This window comes from Cornus florida, unplaced genomic scaffold (genome assembly GCF_030987335.1).
Source record: "Cornus florida cultivar Cherokee Brave unplaced genomic scaffold, ASM3098733v1 CherokeeBrave_3.0.0_Hap2_Chr09, whole genome shotgun sequence".
In the NCBI taxonomy this organism is placed as follows: domain Eukaryota; kingdom Viridiplantae; phylum Streptophyta; class Magnoliopsida; order Cornales; family Cornaceae; genus Cornus; species Cornus florida.
This window is the reverse complement of record NW_026775579.1, coordinates 79,982,812-80,004,828: the sequence shown is the minus strand read 5'-3', so window position 1 is coordinate 80,004,828 and position 22,017 is coordinate 79,982,812. Positions and strand designations below refer to the sequence as shown.

The 22,017-nt window shown below is 31.9% G+C and overlaps 1 protein-coding gene and 1 long non-coding RNA gene across 14 annotated transcripts; one reads left to right on the top strand and one right to left on the bottom strand.

The window, feature by feature from the left end:
• Positions 1 to 5,152: 5,152 nt before the first annotated feature.
• On the top strand, positions 5,153 to 16,133 carry LOC132274570 (uncharacterized). Of its 11 annotated transcripts, none has more exons than XR_009470464.1 (8): positions 5,153 to 5,536; positions 5,780 to 5,811; positions 13,125 to 13,369; positions 13,688 to 13,746; positions 13,848 to 13,940; positions 14,405 to 15,268; positions 15,504 to 15,549; positions 15,890 to 16,133. It is a non-coding gene; the product is annotated as an uncharacterized LOC132274570 (long non-coding RNA). The 11 variants fall into 11 exon arrangements; XR_009470472.1 differs by having other exon boundaries at positions 13,848 to 14,509; positions 15,214 to 15,268; XR_009470471.1 differs by having other exon boundaries at positions 13,848 to 14,509; positions 14,753 to 15,268.
• A 2,409-nt stretch (positions 16,134 to 18,542) lies between these two features.
• LOC132273372 (uncharacterized) lies at positions 18,543 to 19,842 on the bottom strand. 3 transcript variants are annotated; one of them, XM_059774332.1, is made up of 3 exons: positions 19,626 to 19,842; positions 19,224 to 19,349; positions 18,543 to 19,128 (listed from the first exon to the last, which is right to left on the bottom strand). In XM_059774332.1, the coding sequence occupies exons 2-3, from the start codon at positions 19,324 to 19,326 to the stop codon at positions 18,674 to 18,676; spliced, it is 558 nt and encodes a 185-aa protein (XP_059630315.1). In that variant the 5' UTR covers positions 19,327 to 19,349; positions 19,626 to 19,842; the 3' UTR covers positions 18,543 to 18,673. The 3 variants fall into 3 exon arrangements, with proteins under 3 accessions (XP_059630315.1, XP_059630316.1, XP_059630317.1); XM_059774333.1 differs by having other exon boundaries at positions 18,543 to 19,122; XM_059774334.1 differs by having other exon boundaries at positions 18,543 to 19,119.
• Positions 19,843 to 22,017: the final 2,175 nt, after the last annotated feature.

The window sequence follows — 22,017 nt, the reverse complement described above, 5'->3', positions numbered from 1 at the left end:
TCGTAGGTGCATAATGGATTAGTAAAATGGATCAGTTAATCAATTTATTTTGGTTTGCATGATCGATTTTTTAGCCTGTAAATTGATTTCCAAAAATTGATTTCTTCTCCTTATTGAATTGTCTGATAGTTGAAGTATATGTATGAGTTTGTTTTTTTTTTTTTTTAGTCCGTGCATGACTAGAATAGCAATTGGAATTGAAATAGTTGGTTTTGCTTTTTGTGTAAATTGAGGTGATGAATTTTAATGCTAACTACTGGTTTTTGTACAAACTTATATATATACTTATTATCATATATCATTAATTACATATATGACAAATTAATGGAGATTGATTTATTTTATTGTAGAAAATTAAATTTCTGGAATAATGTGTGAGTTTAGAAATTTAATTTCATTTTGTTAAACATACAAATAAATTATTGTTTTGTATCCAAACATACATACATATTGGAAAATCAATTTTAAATTGATTCAATTATGATGTTCAAGTCTGAAAATATATATATATATATATATATATATATATATATATATATTTTATTATGTATATAAAATAAAAAAATATTTCTTTGAAATTTCAGACTATTAAGTTTTTGAGATCGAAGTTGCTTAAACTTCAATCGACAATTATGATTATGTGTGTAACATTAAATGGGTAAATTAATGATTAATTAGTTACTAGCTAATTTAATATTCGTATTATGTGAGGGTTAGTAGCTACCAAAGTGGCCTAACTATAATGGTCGATGAATATTAATTTTAGTAATAAATATAACTTAATGATGAATTAATTTCTGTCTAATTTAATATTCATATTATGTGAAGATTGATAGCTACCAAAGTAGCCCAATCATAATGATTGATGAATATTAATTTTTGTAGTAGACATAATTAATCATAAATTAGTTACTGTCTAATTTAATATTCATATTATGTAAAGATTAGTAGCTACCAAAGTGGCCAATCCATAATGGTTGATGAATATTAATTTTAGTGGTAAACATAATTGCAATATTTCATGAATTATGATACTTATAATTTTTCTGATATTAATGAATATTGGGTTTATTTGACCATGAGAAATAATTCTCCAAAGGGAATTGATTTTCAAATGATTAAATAAAAATTAATGGGTTATATATATTTTTTAATTAAGTAGATATAGGATATTCTAAGGTAACTTATCTGTTTAATTAAATAATGCATCACCAATGAAAGTATACATATAAATACATGTAAGCATCATTATTAATATTTTATAGTTGCCACCCAAAGGGGTACTATAGTTTTATATTATATTTATATTTTAAAGTTATATAAACGTGTTGTTAACTCCAAGCATTATTGTTGTGAACATTTTATCTTATTATGTTTGTTTTATTATATCTCTTAATGCGCATGCTACATCTGTTCTGATTCTCAATAGGACTAACTTCTCATAATGGAATGAGTAAGTTGAGTTCAAAATTTAGATGTGTTAAATCTTGATTTAACATTTTAAATTGAGAAATCTACTGTTATTACTGATAAAAACAGTGAGGGAGAAAACATTCTCCATAAAACTTGGAAGAGATCGAACAGATTAAGCATTATAGTTATACGAATAATTATTTCCCATAGTGATAGTGCTAAGGAATATTTTGACTAAAAGAATGTTTTCATATTGTAGATAAATATCTAAAACGAAAATTATTAATTTATATCACTACTATTCAATTTTGTTGGTACTCTTACCATGTATGAGTATGTTCTTAAGATGAATAATGTTGCTACAAAATTTAGAACCTTATGGATGATTATGAATGAGAAATTTCTCATTAAATTTATTCTCAATTTCTTGTCCACTTAGTATGGGTTATTTCGAATTAAGACAAGTGAAAGTGAATGAATTGACCATATGTTAATTTAGGAAGAGACAATGCTTAAGCAGCTTGTAATCATTATGCTCATCTAATTACTCAAGAAGCTATAAATAAATTTTGGGAATAAGCTTGAAAAGGAATTAAGTGAGCAACACCCAAAATTAAAAATTTAGGTCAATCCACTAAAAGAAAGGAATGTAATAATGAAAAAGTGTCATTAATGTATTGAACACTTTTAATAAGATTACATGAAATATAAAGAATAATTCGAAAAAGAATGGTAAGTTTTTGGTTTTTGTATATTTCAAATTACTTATTGAAATTCTTACTAATACATGATAGGTTGACTTAAGTACTAATGTTTATGTTTCTAATAGATGCAATAATTTCTTATGGTATAAACCACAAATTCAAATAAGAATTTCTTATTTATGATAATAGAGAAAAATTTTTGTTGAAACCATTGTGACATTATGTTTAATGTTAGACAGTGGATTTTATTTAAATTACTTTAAACTTTTTATGTTTATTCAATTTTTCATAATTTGATTTTATTTCAAAACTTTATGTTAATGGTTTTTCATTTAAATTTGATAATGATGTTTATTCAAGAAATTTTAATTTGTGAGTTATGGTATTATTATTGATGATTTCTGTAAATTTAAACTTTAAAATTTATTTATTAAAAACCTTTTGATCTTACATCATAATGTTAGAATTAAGCGTAATTCAATTAATAGAAAATTTATCTTTCTTGTGGCATAAAAGACTAGGTCAATATCTAGTAAAATGTTAGGAAAATTAGTAAATGATGTGATTATTTTGAATCTAAACTTTACTGATTTTGGTGTGTGTGTAGATTGTATTAAGGGTAAACAAACCAAACACACAAAGAAATGAGCCACAATAAGTATAGGGCTTTTTGAAATTATTCATACAGACATTTGTAAACCTCTGATGTTCTATCTTTTGGAGGAGAAAATTATTTCATTGCCTTTTTAGTTGATTTTTCACGTTATAGATATCTCTATTTGTTGTATGAAAAATCTTAAGTAATGGGTACTTTTGAAGTATACATAAATGAGGTTGAAAAATAACTAGATAAAAAAGTGAAAATCATAAGGTCATATAGAGGTGATGAATATTATGGAAAGTATTATGAAACGGGATTCCTTGAAATGCATGATATTTGTGCTCAATATACTATGTCAGGCATGCCACAGCAGAAACATGTAGCTGAAAGGTGTAATCGTACTCTTATGTATATGGTTAGGAGTATATTAAGTAATTCCTTGTTACTCATAATGTTGTGGATGTTAAGTAATCTAAATGATACAAGTTTTACTATCATAAACTTAGTACCGTAATTATTAAAACCGAAAATGTTAGATTTATTGAGAATGGTGAAATCAGTGGGAGTGATAAAAATAAGAATTTGATCATTCTAAAAGTTAGGGTACAAATCTCTTTACTCATAACTTATAAGGAAATAATTGTTCCTTCAGTTGTTGAACCATATAATAACGAAAAATAATTGAATGATTAACAACTCCATAATAAAATTGTCACCAATAAATAGATTATAGAAGAATCATAAGGAATAACATTAAAACGATCTCAAAGAGAAAGGAAATCTGCTATTCCGGATGACTATGTGATACATCTGCAAGAATCTGATTTTGATATATAGTGAGATACATACAAATCCGGTTACATATTCACAAGCCATTAACAGTAATGATTTGACTAAATGGATTAGTGTCATGAATGAAGAGATTATAAAGAAACCTTCTCTCCAGTATCTAAGAATGAATCTTTTAAAATATCATAGCATTAATAACTTATTATGATTTAGAGTTACATCAAATGGATGTGAATACAACTTTTATAAATGAGAGTTTATAAAAGGAAGTCCATATGGAACAACCTGAAGGTTTTGCATTAAAGGATAAATAATTCATGGTCTGTAAACTTGATATGTCAATATATAGATTTAAGCAAGCTTCCTAACAATGGTATATTAAGTTCAATGATACCATTATTTCTTTTGGTTTTATAAAAAACACTGTTGATCAATGTATATACTAGAAAGTTAGTGGGAGCAAGTTTATATTTCTGATTCTATATATTGATGATATTTTATTTGTTAGTAGTAATCTTAATTTATTATACGAAACTAAAAGTAATCTCTAAGAACTTTAAAATGAAAGATATGGATGAGGCATTCTATGTGATAGGAATAGAAATATTTCATGATAAATTATGTGCATTTTTTATGATTGTCTCAGAAAGCATATATTAAAAGAGTTCTAGAAAGATTTGGTATGTAACATTATTTAACCAGTATTGTTCCATACATAAATAAGGATAAATTCAGCTTAATACAATCCCAGAGAATGAGTTAGCTAGAAGGTAAAGAAATGAAAAATATTCCTTATGCATATATTGTGAAGTTTGATATATATACAAGTTAGTATGTGATAAAAGATTATATACTCATACTTAGGAAGAAATTTTTTAATTGGTTATTTGTTTCTTTTGGCTGGAAGAACAATGTTATGAAAAGGTACAAAGTAATTTTTTATTACATGCTTTGAGGCTACAATTTATGATTGGAGAATTTATTTCAGGATTTGGAGTTATAGGTACCATTTTCAGATTGTTGAAAATTTATGCTGCAATTATTGATCTTCTTGTATAAAAAATGATAGGTATTCTAAAGTTGAAATACTTTATCATTAAAAAATATGTTTAGAAACAACGAATATCTATTGAATATATAAGCACACAACTTATAATTGCAATCTATTAACGAATGGATTAGACCCAAGACATTTATGAAACATGTTAAAAGAATGGGTCTTGAATGTAGTCAATGATGATTATTTTTTAATTGTGAATTGTTTAACAGTGCTTATATATATTTGACATTTTACGCTGATTAAATGTGTTTTTGATATTTCCTATTAATTAATGTACATGTACGTATTACCACTACAACAAAATGGAGCTTTTGTGATGAAGTTCTATTGACCAAATATATTTGGTCAGCAAAAGTAGTCTTTTAGTAACCAAATATTTTTTTACCACCATTAGTTTATGTTTTTAACAACTAACAACAAAATTTGTCGATAATCGTTTGGCGAGAAGTTGGCACTCTTTCATGTTCTTTGGAGGGATCTAAATTTGGTAACTATTTTGTTCTACCCACGAATGTTTTCGTCATTTTGAGAGTTTTGCAATACGACAATATTTTTTCCTAAAAATATTATTTTACACGGTGCTATTTTATTAGTAAAATAACCCAAAAAGGAAAACAGGTCCTGTGCGCGCATATTATTTCTTCCCCCAATCTCTCCTCAGTTTTCTCAGTTTCCCTGATCTCTTAATCAAATCCAGTATCCGATCCCTAATCAAAAACAAAAAAAATTCACGACCAAATATATTCGCGCGCCTCTTTTTTTCTCAAAAACCCTAGATTTATCTTTGTTTTATGTGCTATCCTTTAACAAATATATCCGTAGAATCCAACGATCAGGATTATCTCAAAGCGTTGTGCGAGTGTCTGCAAGAGATATCCCAACAGTATCTTATGCTTCAACGTTTCCAATTTCCAAAGCCGCAGCCTGCTATTTTCTCCATTAACAATAGATTAAAGCCCTTAAATCTCTGTAAGTTTCAATTCTTGAATTATATTTCTTAATCACTTCACAATTTGTTCTTTGTTCTTCTCAATTCTGATACTTTTTAAATAATTTAGTTTTACAATTTAGGCTTTTGATTTGGTTTTGAAAAATCTCTTGTCATTCAGTCCTGTAGATGAAAATACATATATACATGTTATGATTATATGAGTTTAATGATCTGTTATGCATATGGGTATTGAGAAGATATTCCTAACTTTTGCCTTGCAGTGATTCTTTTTTAACATCGATATACAAACAAGGTATGTCGCCTGTTATAGATTCCAGAGATTCTTCAACTCGCATCCACTTGCATGTTATGATTATATGAGTTTAATGAATTAACTGGATTTATTCTTTAAACCACCTTATTAAATAATTTAAAGTGAGACTCACATGAATTCCACTATATTGAATCAATGGTTTTGAAATTATCAGCTGTATCTATCATGAAAGTGTTGATAGAGAGTCCAATAATCAAATTATACTGTGCGTTTCACGCTCTCATCTATAATAATCTTTTCGGACTTCAAAATCATTCCGATCACCGCACTAAATGGTGGAACATAAAAGGCCTGTGAAGCTCTCCGCATAAGAAGCTATATCATTTAAGCATATACGGATTCCTAGATCTTTACTTGTTTGGGTCTCAATATTACAAGACATCAGATGGCCCTCATGGTTTTGTAGCAACAGTTCACCCCTCTTTCTTAAGCCTAGCAGCTTGGCAGGTGTGTCATGAAAATTACCAGTAAATCGTTTTGTCCAACAACTCGTTTTGCCACACTCCATTGTCCATATGTCACAACACTTATTCAGATGATAAAATATGAAAAGATAAAGTGATTTCCCCAAAACTGCTATTTCCGGACAACCATTTCTAACACCATTCGGCAGCATTACCTCTTCAAAAATTTCATCACCCATTTTTGAATGGTTGCATCCACTTGAAATTTAATTTTTAATTCCTTAAAAGAAAAACTTTTAGCTATTCCCACCTACAGTTTGTCCGATCAATAGGGAAACTGTAGCTTTGAATCTATTAAATTGCCCCTTAGATATAAGTTTCAATTTATCATACCTTTTTCAATACTAAATAACCCATACTATGGTTTTTAGTTATCTGCTATTGTAGTAATTATTATCCATCTACAATCGAAAACCACAATCCCATTAAAATTTAAGGATACTTCTTTTATGGATTCTTAAAAATAAAAAAAAATTAAAAAAAGTGGAGAATATTTCTGCTAGAATATATGGTGCCTAAGATCAACCAACAAAAATCTCAAGGAGAATCCTGGACTTGTAAAGGTGGGTTCAGCCCCATAAATCACCAATAGGTGATTTCCTAGAGTCCACCAACAAAATACTATCAAAACTTAACGTCATTGCTGTTATAGAAGAACAATATATACAAACAAGGTACGTCACATGCTATAGATTCCAATCTTCTGGGTTTGGCCTTGGGCCATGTTTGTATATATTGTTCTCCCTTCCCTCTCTCCGTTAAAATAATTAATTACATTTTCTCTTCTCCTACCTACCTCTTGTCATTTGTTTTTAAGTTCTCTCTGCTCTCTCTCATTTTTTAAAAAATAATTATATATTTTTTCTACTCCCATTTTGTCATCTCGCTCTCTCTCTTCTTATTAACTTATTGTTATCAAGTGTATTTGTCTCTGAATTGAGGTCTTCTCCTTTCCGTTCCTTTGACTGCTACCGGGCTGCTTTGGTTTCATTGGCTCTAAATTAATATTAACATTTTTTTTTACCATTACTTGAACTACTTTTAATTGAATAGTTTGTATTCAGCAGCAGGGCTAAAAACAAACCACTGTGCTCTTAAAACCCCTTCATGAAAGGAAGAGCCTGCACATGTAGCAGCTTCAACCATTGAACTTCTGATGAGGAGAGACAAACATCTTTGAACATATTCTGTAACTGCAGAACTTGCAGAATAAGTAAGAATTAACTTTAGAGACGGCTTTTTAGATGCTTTCACAGTCATCTAAAATAATTTTAAAACACATAGAAGGGCCAAAATAATTTTTGCAATGATAGATAAGCTCTAATTAGGGCTATAATAACCTTGTTGGTGGCCTTTCCCTGTCCTAAAATGAGATTAAAAAAAGTTTTATGTAAATTAAACTTGTTTACTTATATTAATTTTGGGTCATTTGTATTAACATTTACCTAAAAGAATCTTGATAAAAAAATGCTTTTCAACCATCATTGTAATTTGAAAAGGGAATGTGTGGTTTTTCTATGTCATCATGTACTTGTATGCTTGAATCAGTTTCCTCTTGAAAGGAGCTTCTGTGATGGCTTTCTTCAGTCACTCTATTGAAATCTAGTTCTGATAAGTTGTTTTGCGAGACAAAACTGATTGTCTCTTTGCTGTGGACTTCTTTTTCCTCATCAGTTGGGCTTTTCTGATTATAATCGACATTGTGCTCCTTTAGGAATAAACATGAATTCTTTAAAATTCTCTTATGTTGGAAGATAATGCCCACTGTGAGGCCAGACCGGCTATTGAATTAAACAGTCGGATTAATATACAAAATAAAAGTGCTTAAAAAAGGATCAAAATAAGCTATAAAAATGAAAATAAATAAACGGATGTGGCACAGTTTTGTACCCTTAGAATTCCATCTTCGACTACTAATCTACCAGCAGATAACGTACCCCAACTGAATAGAAGCAGCAGGGATAAAAACACAAAATCCAAAGTACACATACAGCCTACTCCAAAATACACCCCCGTGTTCTCAAGACCCTTCAAGAGAAGAAGAGCCTGCACATCAGCAGCTTCATACATTGAACTAATACAGACAACCCACTCCAAAATACACCCCCCTAAATATGCATCTATTAATCTTTTTATTAATAAGTTTTATTATTTTTATTTACTAGAAGTTTCATAAAATTGCAAAAATAATCGAAACACTTATTAAACTCTCCATTAGTACCTAGCTAATCAATTAATAATTAAGGACAATAGAAAAACAAATTATTTGAATAAAAATAAATTAATTGACTTAATTCACACACCTGTTATTTTATTGTCGCTAGTTGCTAAAAAAACCTCATCTCTTTCATCTTGGTCTCACAAATGGAAATAGGAATCTCCTCTTTCTTTCATTATATTTTCTTCTCTCTCAACAAAAAGTGAAATGCTTAATGATTTTAATTTATTTTTACGTATTGTGGGGTCCAGCATGAGTGCATGAGTCTTTTTAAACCGTGACTTAGTAAAATGGGTGAGAATTATAAGAAAATTCAGTAAAAACATTTATATAATTAATTAAAAGTGTACATATATAATAAAAATAACATTCCTAATTTGTTTAGTTTAATTCACGATGTTGTTGATGATGTTCACAAATGTAGATGGACAAGAGTTAGATCCAACTTCCTAGGATTGATCTACGCTACGCAAAAGGGATTAAAGATTTTATTGAGGTGGCTAAGGCCTATGTGGATGACAAGAATAGGACTAGGTGCCCATGTTCTAAATGCAAAAACATACCATATAGAACATTACCTAAGGTTAAAGGACACTTGTGTCAAAATGGGATGGACAAAAAGTATACTCGCTGAGAATGGCATGGAGAGGGGTATGATATGGGAAATAATAATAGTTCAGAGGAAGAGGTTGGAGAAGAGGAAGATGGTGATGAGGTAAATGAGTTGTTGGAGGACATTTGCACGGGACCTTTTGTGCAAACAAAAATGACAGATGTTCAGCAAGGGTTGGATGATGCTTTGCCAAATTCTAACATGGGACATGACAGGTTTCAAGATTTACTATAGGATGCACAACGTGAGTTGTATCTGGGATGTGAATTTTTTTCAAAATTATCGTTTGTTCTAAAGTTATACAATATGAAAGTAACTAATAAATTGAGCAACAAATATTCCACTATGATGCTAAAATTGCTTAATAAAGCAATGCCCAAAGGTGTTGAGCTTCCAAAGTCACATTATGAGGCAAAGAACATATTACAGGAATTAGATTTTGGGTATGAAGTGATACATGCTTGCATAAATGATTGTATTTTGTTTTTGAAAGAAAACGAAAATAATGAGTTCTGCCCTCGGTGTGGCAAGTCTAGATACAAATCTCATGAAGGCAAGGGTAAAAAAATACCCCAAAAGATTCTTAGGTACTTTCTTTTGAAGAGTAGGCTTCAGAGGTTGTTTATGTCAAGAAAAATATCTTCAGATATGAGGTGGCATAAAGAGAAACGTGTTAAGGAGACTAATATATTCAGACATCCAGCAGATTCTACGACTTGGGAGGAATTTGATATAAGACATCCTTGGTTTTCAGCGGAACCTCGTAATGTTAGATTTGGTCTAGCAAGTGACGGATTCAATCCATTTCGCAACATGAGTAATTCATATAGCATGTGGCCAGTAATGGTTTTTCCATACAACTTGCCACCTTGGAAATGCATGAAAGAACCATATTTGTTTATGTCATTACTTATTCCCGGAACGAGATCACCAGCGAAGGAAATTGATGTGTACTTGAGACCGTTGATTGATGAGTTAAAAGAGTTATGGGTGGATGATGTAATGACTTATGATGCATCTACTATGTGTACTTTTAGATTGCATGTGGCGTTATTATGGACGATAAATGATTTTCCAGCACATGGAGATTTGTCTGGTTGAGTCACAAAGGGGTATATGGCATGTCCCGTTTGTAACTTTGATGCATCTTCAATACGTTTAAAGCATGGGAAAAAGATATGTTGGTTTTGCCATTGTCATTGGCTGCCAACGGACCATAAATGGCGAAATTTATACAAACAGTTTGATGGTAACAAAGAAAGGAGGTCACCACCTAAAGAATTAACTGGTGATGAGTTAATTCAACAGTTGCTTCAAATCAGGTTCGTTGACTTGGGAAAAGGACCGACCAACAAAAAGAGGAAGCGTACCAAATCCGAGTTAAATTGGACTAAGAAAAGCATATTTTTTTAATTGCCATATTGGCAAGGGCTCAAGCTGAGACATAATCTGGATGTTATGCATATAGAAAAAAATATATGTGATAATATATTAGGGACATTAATGAACATGGAAGGAAAGACAAAAGACACCATGAAATCTCATTTGGATTTGCAATTAATGAGCATTAGAAAAGAGTTGCATCTTACTCCTAGTGGCAATAAGTTTCTTATGCCACCAGCATGTTATACATTATTTACTGATAAGAAAAAGAGCATATGTGAATGGTTGAAGGCAGTAAAGTTGCCAGATGGGTATGGTTCCAATATATCTTAGTGTGTTAATAAAAATAATTGTACTATATTAGGTTTGAAAAGTTATGATTGTCACGTACTTCTCCAGCGTCTTCTTCCAGTTGCTATTCGTGGATACATGTCTGATAATGTATGTAATGCATTGGTTGAACTTGGATTATTTTACAAAGAGTTGTGTTGTAAGACGTTGAAACTAGAAGTTTTAGAGGCACTTGAAAGGGATATTGTATCCATACTTTGCAAGCTTGAGATGATCTTCCCACCTTTATTTTTTGATGTGATGGTTCATCTAGCTGTTCATTTACCCCGTAAGGCGATTATTGCTGGACCAACATAATATCGATAGATGTACCCCATTGAAAGGTGTGTCTTATTTGTTCGTTAATTCATATCTCCATAATTTTTATTCTTATGTTAATTCCTTTTATAATTTTGTCAATATGAAAACATATTCAGATTTCTACGAAATTCGAAACAATATGTTCGCAACAAAGCATGACCTGAAGGTTCAATTGCCGAAGCTTATGTTGATAATGAGTGTGTTGCATTTTATTCATTGTACCTTCGAGGCATAGAGACACCTTTCAATCGAGAGGAAAGGAATTTTGACAGAGGGCAAACCCAGAAGTCAAAAAGTTTTTCTATATTCACGCAGAATGTTCGCCCCTTAGGGTACGAAAATTATGAAATAATGGATTCTGCAAATCTCGAAAAGGCACATTTTTATATGCTTAACAATTGTCCAGAAGTGGAGCCATTCTTAGGGTAAGTGAATTGGATAAATTATGTTATTTAAATTTAATTATTATTATTATTTAAAACATTGACATTCTTATGTAGAAAACACATGGAGGAACTAAAGAGACAAGATCATAACAACGTAGATGTGAGGCATTCAAAACAATTTACTAAATGGTTTGAAGAGTATATAAGTTTTTTTATAAAATTTATTGCATATTAATTGTATAATAATATTTTTTTATATCAATTCTCATATATGTTATGTAAACTATTTCATTTGTGTATAGGTTAAAAGATTGCGACAAAGTATGTCGCCTGATGCTACTGATGATCTTTATTCTCTAGCTTGTGGGCTTGACTCGAGAGTGAAATGATATACAGGTTGTGTTGTGAATGGGACAAGGTTCCATACTAAGGAGAGGTAGAAGAATAGGAAAACACAAAATAATGGCGTGATGGTCAAAAGTGAAAATATTGATTTTTATGGTTGTTTGACAGACATCATTGAGGTGTCTTATGATATAGAAAGACGTGCAGTTTTATTCAGGTGTGATTGGTGCAATACAAGAAGTGGAATTCAAAAAGATAAATATTTCACTAGTGTCAATCTCTCCCGTCAAGCCTATAAGGATGAGCCGTTCGTGTTAGCTCATCAAGTAAAACAGGTTTTATACCTCAAGGATAACAAATTAAGGGGTGAATGGGAAGTTGTGTAGCAGATTGATCCTAGGAACTTATACGATATCCCAGAAAAAGATGATAAAATAAATGGGTCAAATGAAGGGGAAAGTAGTGAAGGAGGTTGCATACCAAGATTTTGAGTCACTAGAAGTTAATGGTGTTGTTCGAGATGTAGATTTTGACTCGTTGACATTAACTAATGATGATATGGTTTCAAATGAAATTGATTCCGATGCAGTTCAAAATATCATAAATAATGCATATGGCAATGATGATGTAGAGAACGTTGTCCTTGATTATGAAACTTTTGATGAAGAAGATGCATCCAATGATGATTCCTTAGATGAAGAAAATATTGTGTCTAGTGATGATGATACCGATATAGAATAGTTTGTTGTTTAAAAGTTAAATATCTTACTTTGTTAATATATTAAGAATTTTTATGTTAAGATGTGCTCATTTGTAGTTATGTGTTATTTTGAAATGCTTACATTCCAAATATGACTTGTTTTTTTTGCTTATAATCTGTTTGATTTCATTTACAAATGGCATTAATAATATGTTTAGCTATATAGAATTGGCATTTTCATAAATTTCCTTTACCAAAGTGTATTACTATTGCATTTAAAAGGAAGTGATGTTCTTTAAGAGAGGTAGTTTAGTTCTACCATTTCTATATTGTTAAATTTTGTTCCAGTGTATACATGGCTCCTACTAGTCGTAAGAGGGTAATGGCTAATACTAATGATTTCAACAATGATGAGTTGCAATCTATTCCGGATGATGGTCAGTGTAAGTTTGTTAATAGAATAGTTTATTATTGCAACTATAATATATTATTGTTTAGAGTATCACTAATATTAAAGTGGATTTATTTGCAGGTTCTGCCACTTCCGTTAAAAAGTGTGGACCCTCAACAAACATTGCATTGGAGGATGTGTTGGATAAAAATAAGAGGCAGCCATTAGAAGTTACGTTTAAAGAAGGACATTTGTAGCCTGTAGGCAAGAACGCAAAACTTTGGAAGGCTGAAATTGGAGTAGAAGCAAGATGTTTTCCAGCTATTTACCCCAGATATGATAAGATACCACTTGAAAATAAGGATGCTGTGTATTATAGATTTAAGGTAATACTTTCATTCCAATCTCTTTTGCTAATTTCAAGAATTAGTAATTAATTGACAATGTTTAATTTGATATGTTTTCTCCTTTACAAATTAGCAAAGTCCAACTAATAGATAATACTTTTTCTTATCTGTTTGGATAACTAAATTTATTGTTTTCATTCCTTTAGAAAAAATTTAGATCTAATGTTGGTGAACACCATCATAAACGGGCATTCGATCATCAGTTCAGCAAGTGCTTGAAGGCCCGCAGATACAAAATAAAGAATTACTATGATGGCTTTAAAAATGCTAAGCTTGCCTGGTGTAACCCATTTGTAGGTGTTCCCAACGAGCATTGGAATCTATTGTGCGATAGATACAGTTCTGAGAAGTGTGTGGTAATGAAATAATATACTTGCAACATTGTCATTATGGATTGAGTTTGAATTACACACACAAATATGTTGATATACTTGTTTTTTGATTAATTATCATGCAGAATCGCAGTGAGACAAACAAAAAGAATAGGGACAAGGTGAAGACTAAGAATTACGGTGGCTCAAAAGCGTATGTTTAGTACCTAGATGAGATGGTAATGACAAATGGGACTATTCAAATCACATTTTAGTACTTTTTTACTTCTTTATGCATTAATTTTTCAAATTAGTTATACTTGTATAGTTGAAATATTCAACGCCCTTATATTTTGGTGTCTCTGTTTAAAATAATATGTTTTATACATCAACTAAACTGAAATGTGTGAAGTTATTCAAAACTGTTTTAGTTTCAACTTTAATGAGTTTTTTAGATGATTAATTTGATCAATATAATAAGTTATATATGTATATGTTCTAAAATCCAACATATATATATATATATATATATATATATATATTGTGTATATGTATATAATGTTTAGTAATGAAAATTATATGTATGTAGATATGAATATGTTTGTAATTTTGTTTGAGTTATCGCTGGTTTTTGTTCCTTATTGAGCTGTTTGTTAAGGTTTTATAGCCCAGTTTGTTCATTTTACTTGCTTATATATCACAGCTTAATAATGAAAGTGGGGAAGATGGAAGTGTGATTGAATTCTATGCAAAATCATATATAAAGGAAAATGGGGAATCTATTGATGAAGAGGCTGAGAAGAATTATGTAAGAATGTCTTCATTGTTAATGTTTTAATTTTTATTTAAATTAAAGGATGGTGCACATTTAGGATGATAACTCTACTTCTGAACATGTAGGCTAGAATGCTAGAAATGAAAAAAGTTACAATTGAAATTGAAGAAGTAATAACCCATGAGAAAGAAGAAGAAATAATGCTTGAAGTGCTAGGGCCTAATAGGGATATGCCAACTTTGTCAATCCAAGCTACTAAAAAAGATGTCGATGCAGCTAATGCCAGGGCCGACAAAGCAGAAAATAATATGGAAGAGATGAGACAAGAGGTGCAAGAGATGAAGGAAGAAATGCAACAACAAATTCAAGAAAAAGTGAATGAGGCAATGCTTGCTTTTATTGCAAATATTGGGCAGCCTTCCACTGGACCCCAAAATTAATATAGTTAGAGTTTTAGGACATATTTTTAAAATTAATTAAGACAAATATTTTAGAACTTTGAATACTTTCTTGCAGTTTCTTGTATTTTAATATCGAACTTAATATTTTTGGGATGATGCATCAATATTCCTTGTGCCCCTCTTTCTCTCAAAATTTTTGAAAACTCTCTTGTTTCACATTGGATACAGTTTTTGGAAGGATAATTTATGGTAAGTTAGCTATCTTATAATCAATTCAATTTTTATAATTATTTTTTTATCAATATTTTTTTACCAGGGATACAATTTATTTTGCAGGTAGTTTGTCTTGTTAAGAGAGTTTCTTCTTAATTTGTTAGAGTGTTCTATGGGGGTAAGAATTGCCAACCTTGTTTTTGTTGGTACTAGGGGTTCACTTATAATATAACCTATAGCATTTTCTTATACACAACATTATGGTAATTGAGTTGATATAATATTGTAAAAATGCATAAGGCATAATTGCTTCATTAATCAAGGGTTTTTATTTTTTATTTTTAAAATTATAGTTTATGTTTAAAGTTCTCTTTAAGGGTGTACTGATATTTACACTTTCAATTGTTTCTTAGGAAAAAATTGTTTCATTCTTTGGACCAGGAATTAATGTTGAAGTTGGTAAGTTTTAAATTTGTTGATTTTCATTAGATGTGATAATTTTTTATAAATGCATGTGGCAGTCTTGGAGAGTATGATATTACGTATTGTATTATTATTTTTGTATAAAAGTTGAGTAATATACCAACAAACCTATTGACGTATTACTTTAATTATCGTATATAAAGATAAATGAAATTTGAGCACGTTTCTCTTATAGTCAGTTTATGGAATGCTACATTTTCGATCTCTTCATCCATTCAATTGCATATAAGTAGAAGAAAAAAAAAAAAAAAAAGGTTTATGTAATCTTACAAATTGTACACAATATTCTAATGACCTTTATCTTTTTCGATTGTAGAGTGATTAACTGGGACGACATGAAGAAAACGAAGTACTCATGACAACGACGAACTAAAGTGATGAGATTCCATACGAACTTTGAGGTGCTGCCATAGAGGGAGAGTTGGGAGTTTGCTTTTATGTTTTAGTTTGGTCTTTAATTTGTATTAGACAATTGAAAATTTAGTTTATATTTTGACTTAGAATTGAACAAATGTAGAAATTTATTCAAATTTATGTTAATTTTGTATTTGAACTCAGAATTATTATGTATTTCATAATAAAATTTAATATTATGTTTAAATTTGTGTTGCAATGTAGAGTTTGAAATGTGTGAACCTGTATTGCTATTTGAATTTTTTTTTTTTATTTTAGCAAAAATGATAAGAAGTTTAGAAAGCATGCAAAAATTGGTTTTTAGTAACAAAAGAAACTTGTCATTGGGTAAGTTGGTGACGAAAACTTTCGTTGCTAATGCCCACTAAAATGTAACAAACATTTTAGTCACTAAATGGCAAACAGATGTGACGAAAAGTATCGTCCCTAAAAGTCATGCAATAGTGACGAAAATGTGACAAATGTTTTAGTCAATAAAAGGCAAACAGATGTGACGAAAAAAATGGTTGCTAAAAGTCGTGCAATAGTGATGAAAAAGTTTGTCACATTTTCGTCACCAAAAGGCAAGTAGATGTGATGAAAAGTATGGTCACTAAAAGTTATGTAATAGCGACACAAATTTTTTTGTCACTAAAAGCAAATGCAATAGTGACGAAATTCGCATTCGTCACTATCGATCAACCAAGACGATTATATAGCAACAAAATATTGACGAATGATTTTTCGTCACTAAAAACTTTTAGCAACGAAAAGTTAGCTTTTTGTGACAAAAAAAAAAAAAAAAACCGTTGCTAAAAGCGACTTTTGTTGTAATGTGCTTTAATAAATGGTAATATGAATAGTTTTGGAAAAGACATTATTATTAGATCATTAATGATATTTCTTATTTATATACTATGTTGAATAGGTTACTAGTGTTGTAGTACATGGAAGGGATTGTGTCATTTAGGGACTTATAACCGCCATTACTCACATTGATAGTTTATTTACCATGGTATTTATGATGATCAACTTAATGAGTTAATCTGATTTATGGTACACACTAATGACTATTTTACTAAATTACTACAGAAGTTATCATATGTGCCAAGTGGGAGAATGTAAGATTATTTATTTAATTGTGACCCACATAATTCGAACATGTGACATATTGTTTGGTGGTTAAATAAAATAAATATCAGATTAATATTATATTATTTGGTCAACTTATAAATTACCTTTTTGGTAATTACTTATTGGAGAAGTATTTTCCTTTCTTGTACCTTACTTTAATGGAAAGTGGAATTAGGTTACTAAAAGGAAAACATTAATTATGTTTCTTGTTCCTCTCTCTGCCTTTATAAAAGTGCATATACTCCATCAATTATGTACAATTAATGATACAATACGTAAAAAATTTATGTGTGCATAAGGCCAAGAGAGAGAAACCAGTTTCCACGCTTTGCCTATTGATCAGAGTGACAGTTTAGTTTGTGGCAGAAAGGATCTCGACGTTGGACTTGATCTCTACAATATTTGCAATCATAGATTTAGGTATTTATATCTAATTATATTTATTTATGCATTATAGATATGTGAAAATCATGAAATTCTAAAATATGGAATTCATGTAAATTTGTAATTAATGGCTTAACACGAATTATTAAAGTTTACAACAAAAAATGGCAATTTAATTTTGAACATATTCAGTTTTTTATCATATAAGTAAGACGTTGACAGTAAATACTATATGAAAAACAAAAGATTAAAACATGTTTCAATTATCCCAAGTTAATATATTAGTTTTCTGGTTACCCCAGTACAACAAAATGGGACTTTAGTGGCATTTTATTTGCGGCAAGTGCAACAATTTTAGCCGCTATATCACAATTTAGGGGCTTTTAATAGTGTATTTAGGAGCAATATTTTGTGGTTTAGCAGCCTTTTCCCAAAAAAAACATTTAACTTTTTCTCTCGCGCCCTCCAGTCTCTGAAATATATGGGCGATTATTACTCTTGCTGTATCTCTAGCTCTGCAATTTTCGTTTGAAAACCTAACCCTTACTTCATCATCTCGTGTCTTCTCAATTGCTTCAAGAAACTTCTTCAGGTAAGCCCTCTTTGATCTATGAGTTCCACTTCCATATTTTCATCTAGTTTCGAACTACAACTGCGCGCGCTTGTCTTTGTCTTTAGATTAATTTTTCTCATAACAACACTTTCTGACTAGGGGGAAAGAATCCCCTTACAAGCTTAAATTTTGTATGAAAAGCATAATTTCGTAAGACAAAAATAACTTTGAAGCAAATTTTTTTTATATATTTACTACACATATGTATTTCCTCTTAAATAAGTTACTTTTTGGTACAAAAATAAATTCCTACCTAATATTTTTTAACAAAACACAAATATTATTGTAGTGAATCTTCATCAAAATTAATTCCCTCTCTCACTCACACTCATGACACAATCCAACAACAAAATTTAAAAGCAGCCTTGTGGAAAAAGTTCCATAATTTCATATAGTACCATCATCAATACCTCTTAACAGTTTAAGATATATAATAATTCGTATAGTACCATAATTTCACAGACAATTAACCACAATCAAATTGTTTTACACACATACCTAGAGCATTGGGTAAAATCGAATGAATTAGATTAGTGTTCAGTTTAGTTTTCATATCCCTTTTCAGTTGTCGCATCCCTAACAGTTGCAGAAAATCGTTTCTGCTGCATGGCACAACGCACTCTTCACTATTTCCATCAAACAGTCGCAACAGCAACTGCAACATCCGCAACTGCAACATCCGCAGCAACATCCGCAGCAACATCCGCAGACAGGCGTGATTTCCTCAAACGTGCATGATAAATGTAGCATTCCCGTGTCGGAACTATTCTTTCTCAAGGTTAATTCATACCTGTCCCTGCCGTGGCTCTTCTCCTCCTCCCTATTGAATAGTTGATGCAAGGATGTCTCGGCCTTACCGATGTACTTGTCCCTTCCGCAGCAACGCTTGGAGTATAACTTGATGAAAACCGGCGTCACTCCTGGATCCACCTCCCGTTTTTTAATGGTGAAACTCATGTGTCTGTCCCAGGCCGGGCCTGTTCCATCCTCCTTGTCAGTTGTTGTTTTCTTCTTTTGTTTCCCTACTGAAACTGCATGTTATGTTTGGAGAGAGAATATAAATAATTATACATGGTATTGGAATAGTACCACATATACAGATTTTGATGGTAAATACTAAAAAAACCTTTTGCGTAAGCGTGCATATTCGGTTCCGACTCTGAAACGCCCTTGACTCGAAGATTAGAAGCGGAGATGCAGGTGATTATGAATTTTTGATGTGAACTCATGCTGAATTCGACGTATGTCAAGCCTGCTTAATTATATATGTCAGAATTTGTATTGGTTAAAAAAAAAAGAATAATACTAGTTATAAAGTCGGAATTTGTATATATGCAATTGAGGAATTTTCTTTGAACCTAATTTTTAGGTATTAATTTCTTGTTTGGCTATAAAGAATAATTCTAAATTTATATTCTATTTTATGGTATCGGAATCCAATAGGTGAAAAGAGTACATATACATATATAGAGAGAGAGAGGAGTATAAAATAAAAACAAGAGGAGAAAAAGCAGAGGAGAGAATCTACAGAGGAGAGAAGTCTTCGCTGCCAAGATCAGATTGCTCTGCAACTCAATCTATCCTAAAGGAGTGGAATCTCTCTCCTTCTCGCTGTCGTCCTCCTCCTCGCCCTCCGGATTAGCTAGCCATCGTCTACTGTATTGGAAGTGGTTCAATGATTCAATCATGCAACAAGGCAAAATTGGAGTATGAGAAGCCTGAGTCAACCATGTTGTGTATTTTATTAGATGACTTGCGCATTGACTTGTACCAGTAGCTTTTTTCTATTCAATTACTTTAGGCCTACCAACCACGGTGGGGCCACAAACATCATGTGAGTAGCCCCGGTGAAGTTTCTTCATGCAGATTATTTTCTTTTGCATTTTAAAGCTACTGAAATATATTAAAATGGAAAATGGTAGTAATTACAAGTAGGGCCATTAGGCCAAATCAGTCCATTGGACTGAACAAACAAGCCCAAAAGGGGCCTACAAGAGAGAAGCCCGACCAAAACAAACAACCGACATTAACGGATTTGAAGAACCGTTAATGAAGGGTGTAAGAGCACAATTTCGGTGAACACCTAGCAGGCAGTATTGCTGCCGGCGAGACTTAGTCCGAGGGCCTTGGAGGGGGACGACAACAAGAGGGGGACAAATTCCAGTCTTGAAGGATTCTCCTAGAAGCAGAGCAATCTTGGAGGAAACCCAATTTCAGAATTGAAGTTACTGTGGAGCAAATCTTCCTAAACACGATCCTCTCAGAAGCGATCTTGTTTTTGAAAATCCTTTCATTACGTTCTTCCTAAGTATGGTAGACTATAGCTGAGAAACAAACCTTGCGAAGAAGATTAATAAGAGTCTTCAACTTCCATTTTTTGCTGATCCAAGAAATTAGGGCTTTCCAATCTGTGATAGAGGTGTTAACCTTGCATTTCAACTTGATGAACCTCCACATAGGAGAAATGAAAGAGCAATTGATGAACAGGTGGTCGCGTGACTCAGGATTGTTGAGGCACAGAGTACACAAGTTAAGATGCTTTGCCATTGATTTACTGTCAAGAGTGGGAAGTCTGCATTGAGCTGCTAACCACATGTTGAATTTCATACGGGGAATTGTGGGGGATAGCCATACTAGGTTAAACCAAGGCACTTGTTCACCATGGCCTGCCAAGAACAGTGATGTATGTTTCAAGCTGAATTGACCTGAGGAGGATGCAATCCATATTTTTGTATCAAACCTTGAAGGACATGGTTGATGTAGGGAGTGAAGCTCTAGGATGGCAGCTAGCAGTGATGATGGAAATGTCCAAGTTGAGTTAGTGATGAACCTGTCAATTGTAATATCCTCATTGAGTCCAGCAGCAGATAGTAGAGAGATTGGGAATCTAGTGCACAAAGGGCCTCTAGGTGCCCAATTATCCTACTACAAGTAAGTGTCACTGCCATTGCCAATCCCGTGTTTGATTAGCATTCTTGCATGATGTCTAAGTTGCAAAATTTTCCTCTAGCTCCATGAACATGGAGATGGAATTTTGACGGTCCAAAAGTTCCTGGATCTAATTAGATGAGTTTTGCACCATCTAATCCACAATCTGTCAGTGTCATCAGAGTGTAGCTCCCACAAATGTCTCAACATGCCTGCTTGGTTGGCTAGCTCTAGGTTTGGGATGCTTAGCCCACCCAATTACTTAGGTCTGTTAACCTTGTTCCATCCCACCTTGGCTCCACTAGCTTTCATTTCTGGCCCAGACCATAGGAACACTCTAAAAATTCTGTTGAGCTCATCAATGACAGCTTTTGGTAGGATAAAAATTCCAGTCCAGTATATTTGTGTGGAAACAAGGATAGCTCTGACAAGTTGGAGTCTCCCTGCATATGATAGGGATCTGGAAGTCCAGTGAGAGATTCTATGAGTAATCTTCTCAATGAGCATGCTGCAGTGGGATGCTTTGAGATTTGTAGAGATCAAAGGAACTCCCAAGTACTTAACTGGAAATGAGCCAACCCCAATGTTAAGGAGGTTTGATATGGAGGATTCAGTGTGATGATTAATGCCAGAGAAAAAGATTGTGCGCTTTGAGAGATTTATTTCTAGTCCAGACATGGTACTAAAGTGGTCCAAAGCACACTTGAGGACAGAGACAGAAGTGATATCCCTATAACATAAGAGAAGAAGGTCATCAGCATAGGATAAGTGGGTGATTTTGTGAGCTCCACATCTCCAATGATAGTTGAAAGCACTGGCTCTCTCCACATAGTTGTTAATAATAGATGACAATGCATTCATAACAATTACAAATAGAAAAGGAGAGATATGATCTCCTTATCTCAGCCCTCTCTTGCCTTTGAAGTAACCATGAAATTCACCATTGATAGCAATGGTGAATGAAGGTGAGGATATGCATGCCTATATGAAAG

Bases quoted from the DNA above. Each gene is read 5' to 3' on its own strand.
- LOC132273372 (XM_059774332.1), bottom strand. From the start codon at position 19,326: ATGAGTTCACATCAAAAATTCATAATCACCTGCATCTCCGCTTCTAAT. The intron at 19,129-19,223 runs GTTTTTTTAGTA...CATAACATGCAG, and splicing joins TATGCACGCTTACGCAAAAG to TTTCAGTAGGGAAACAAAAG.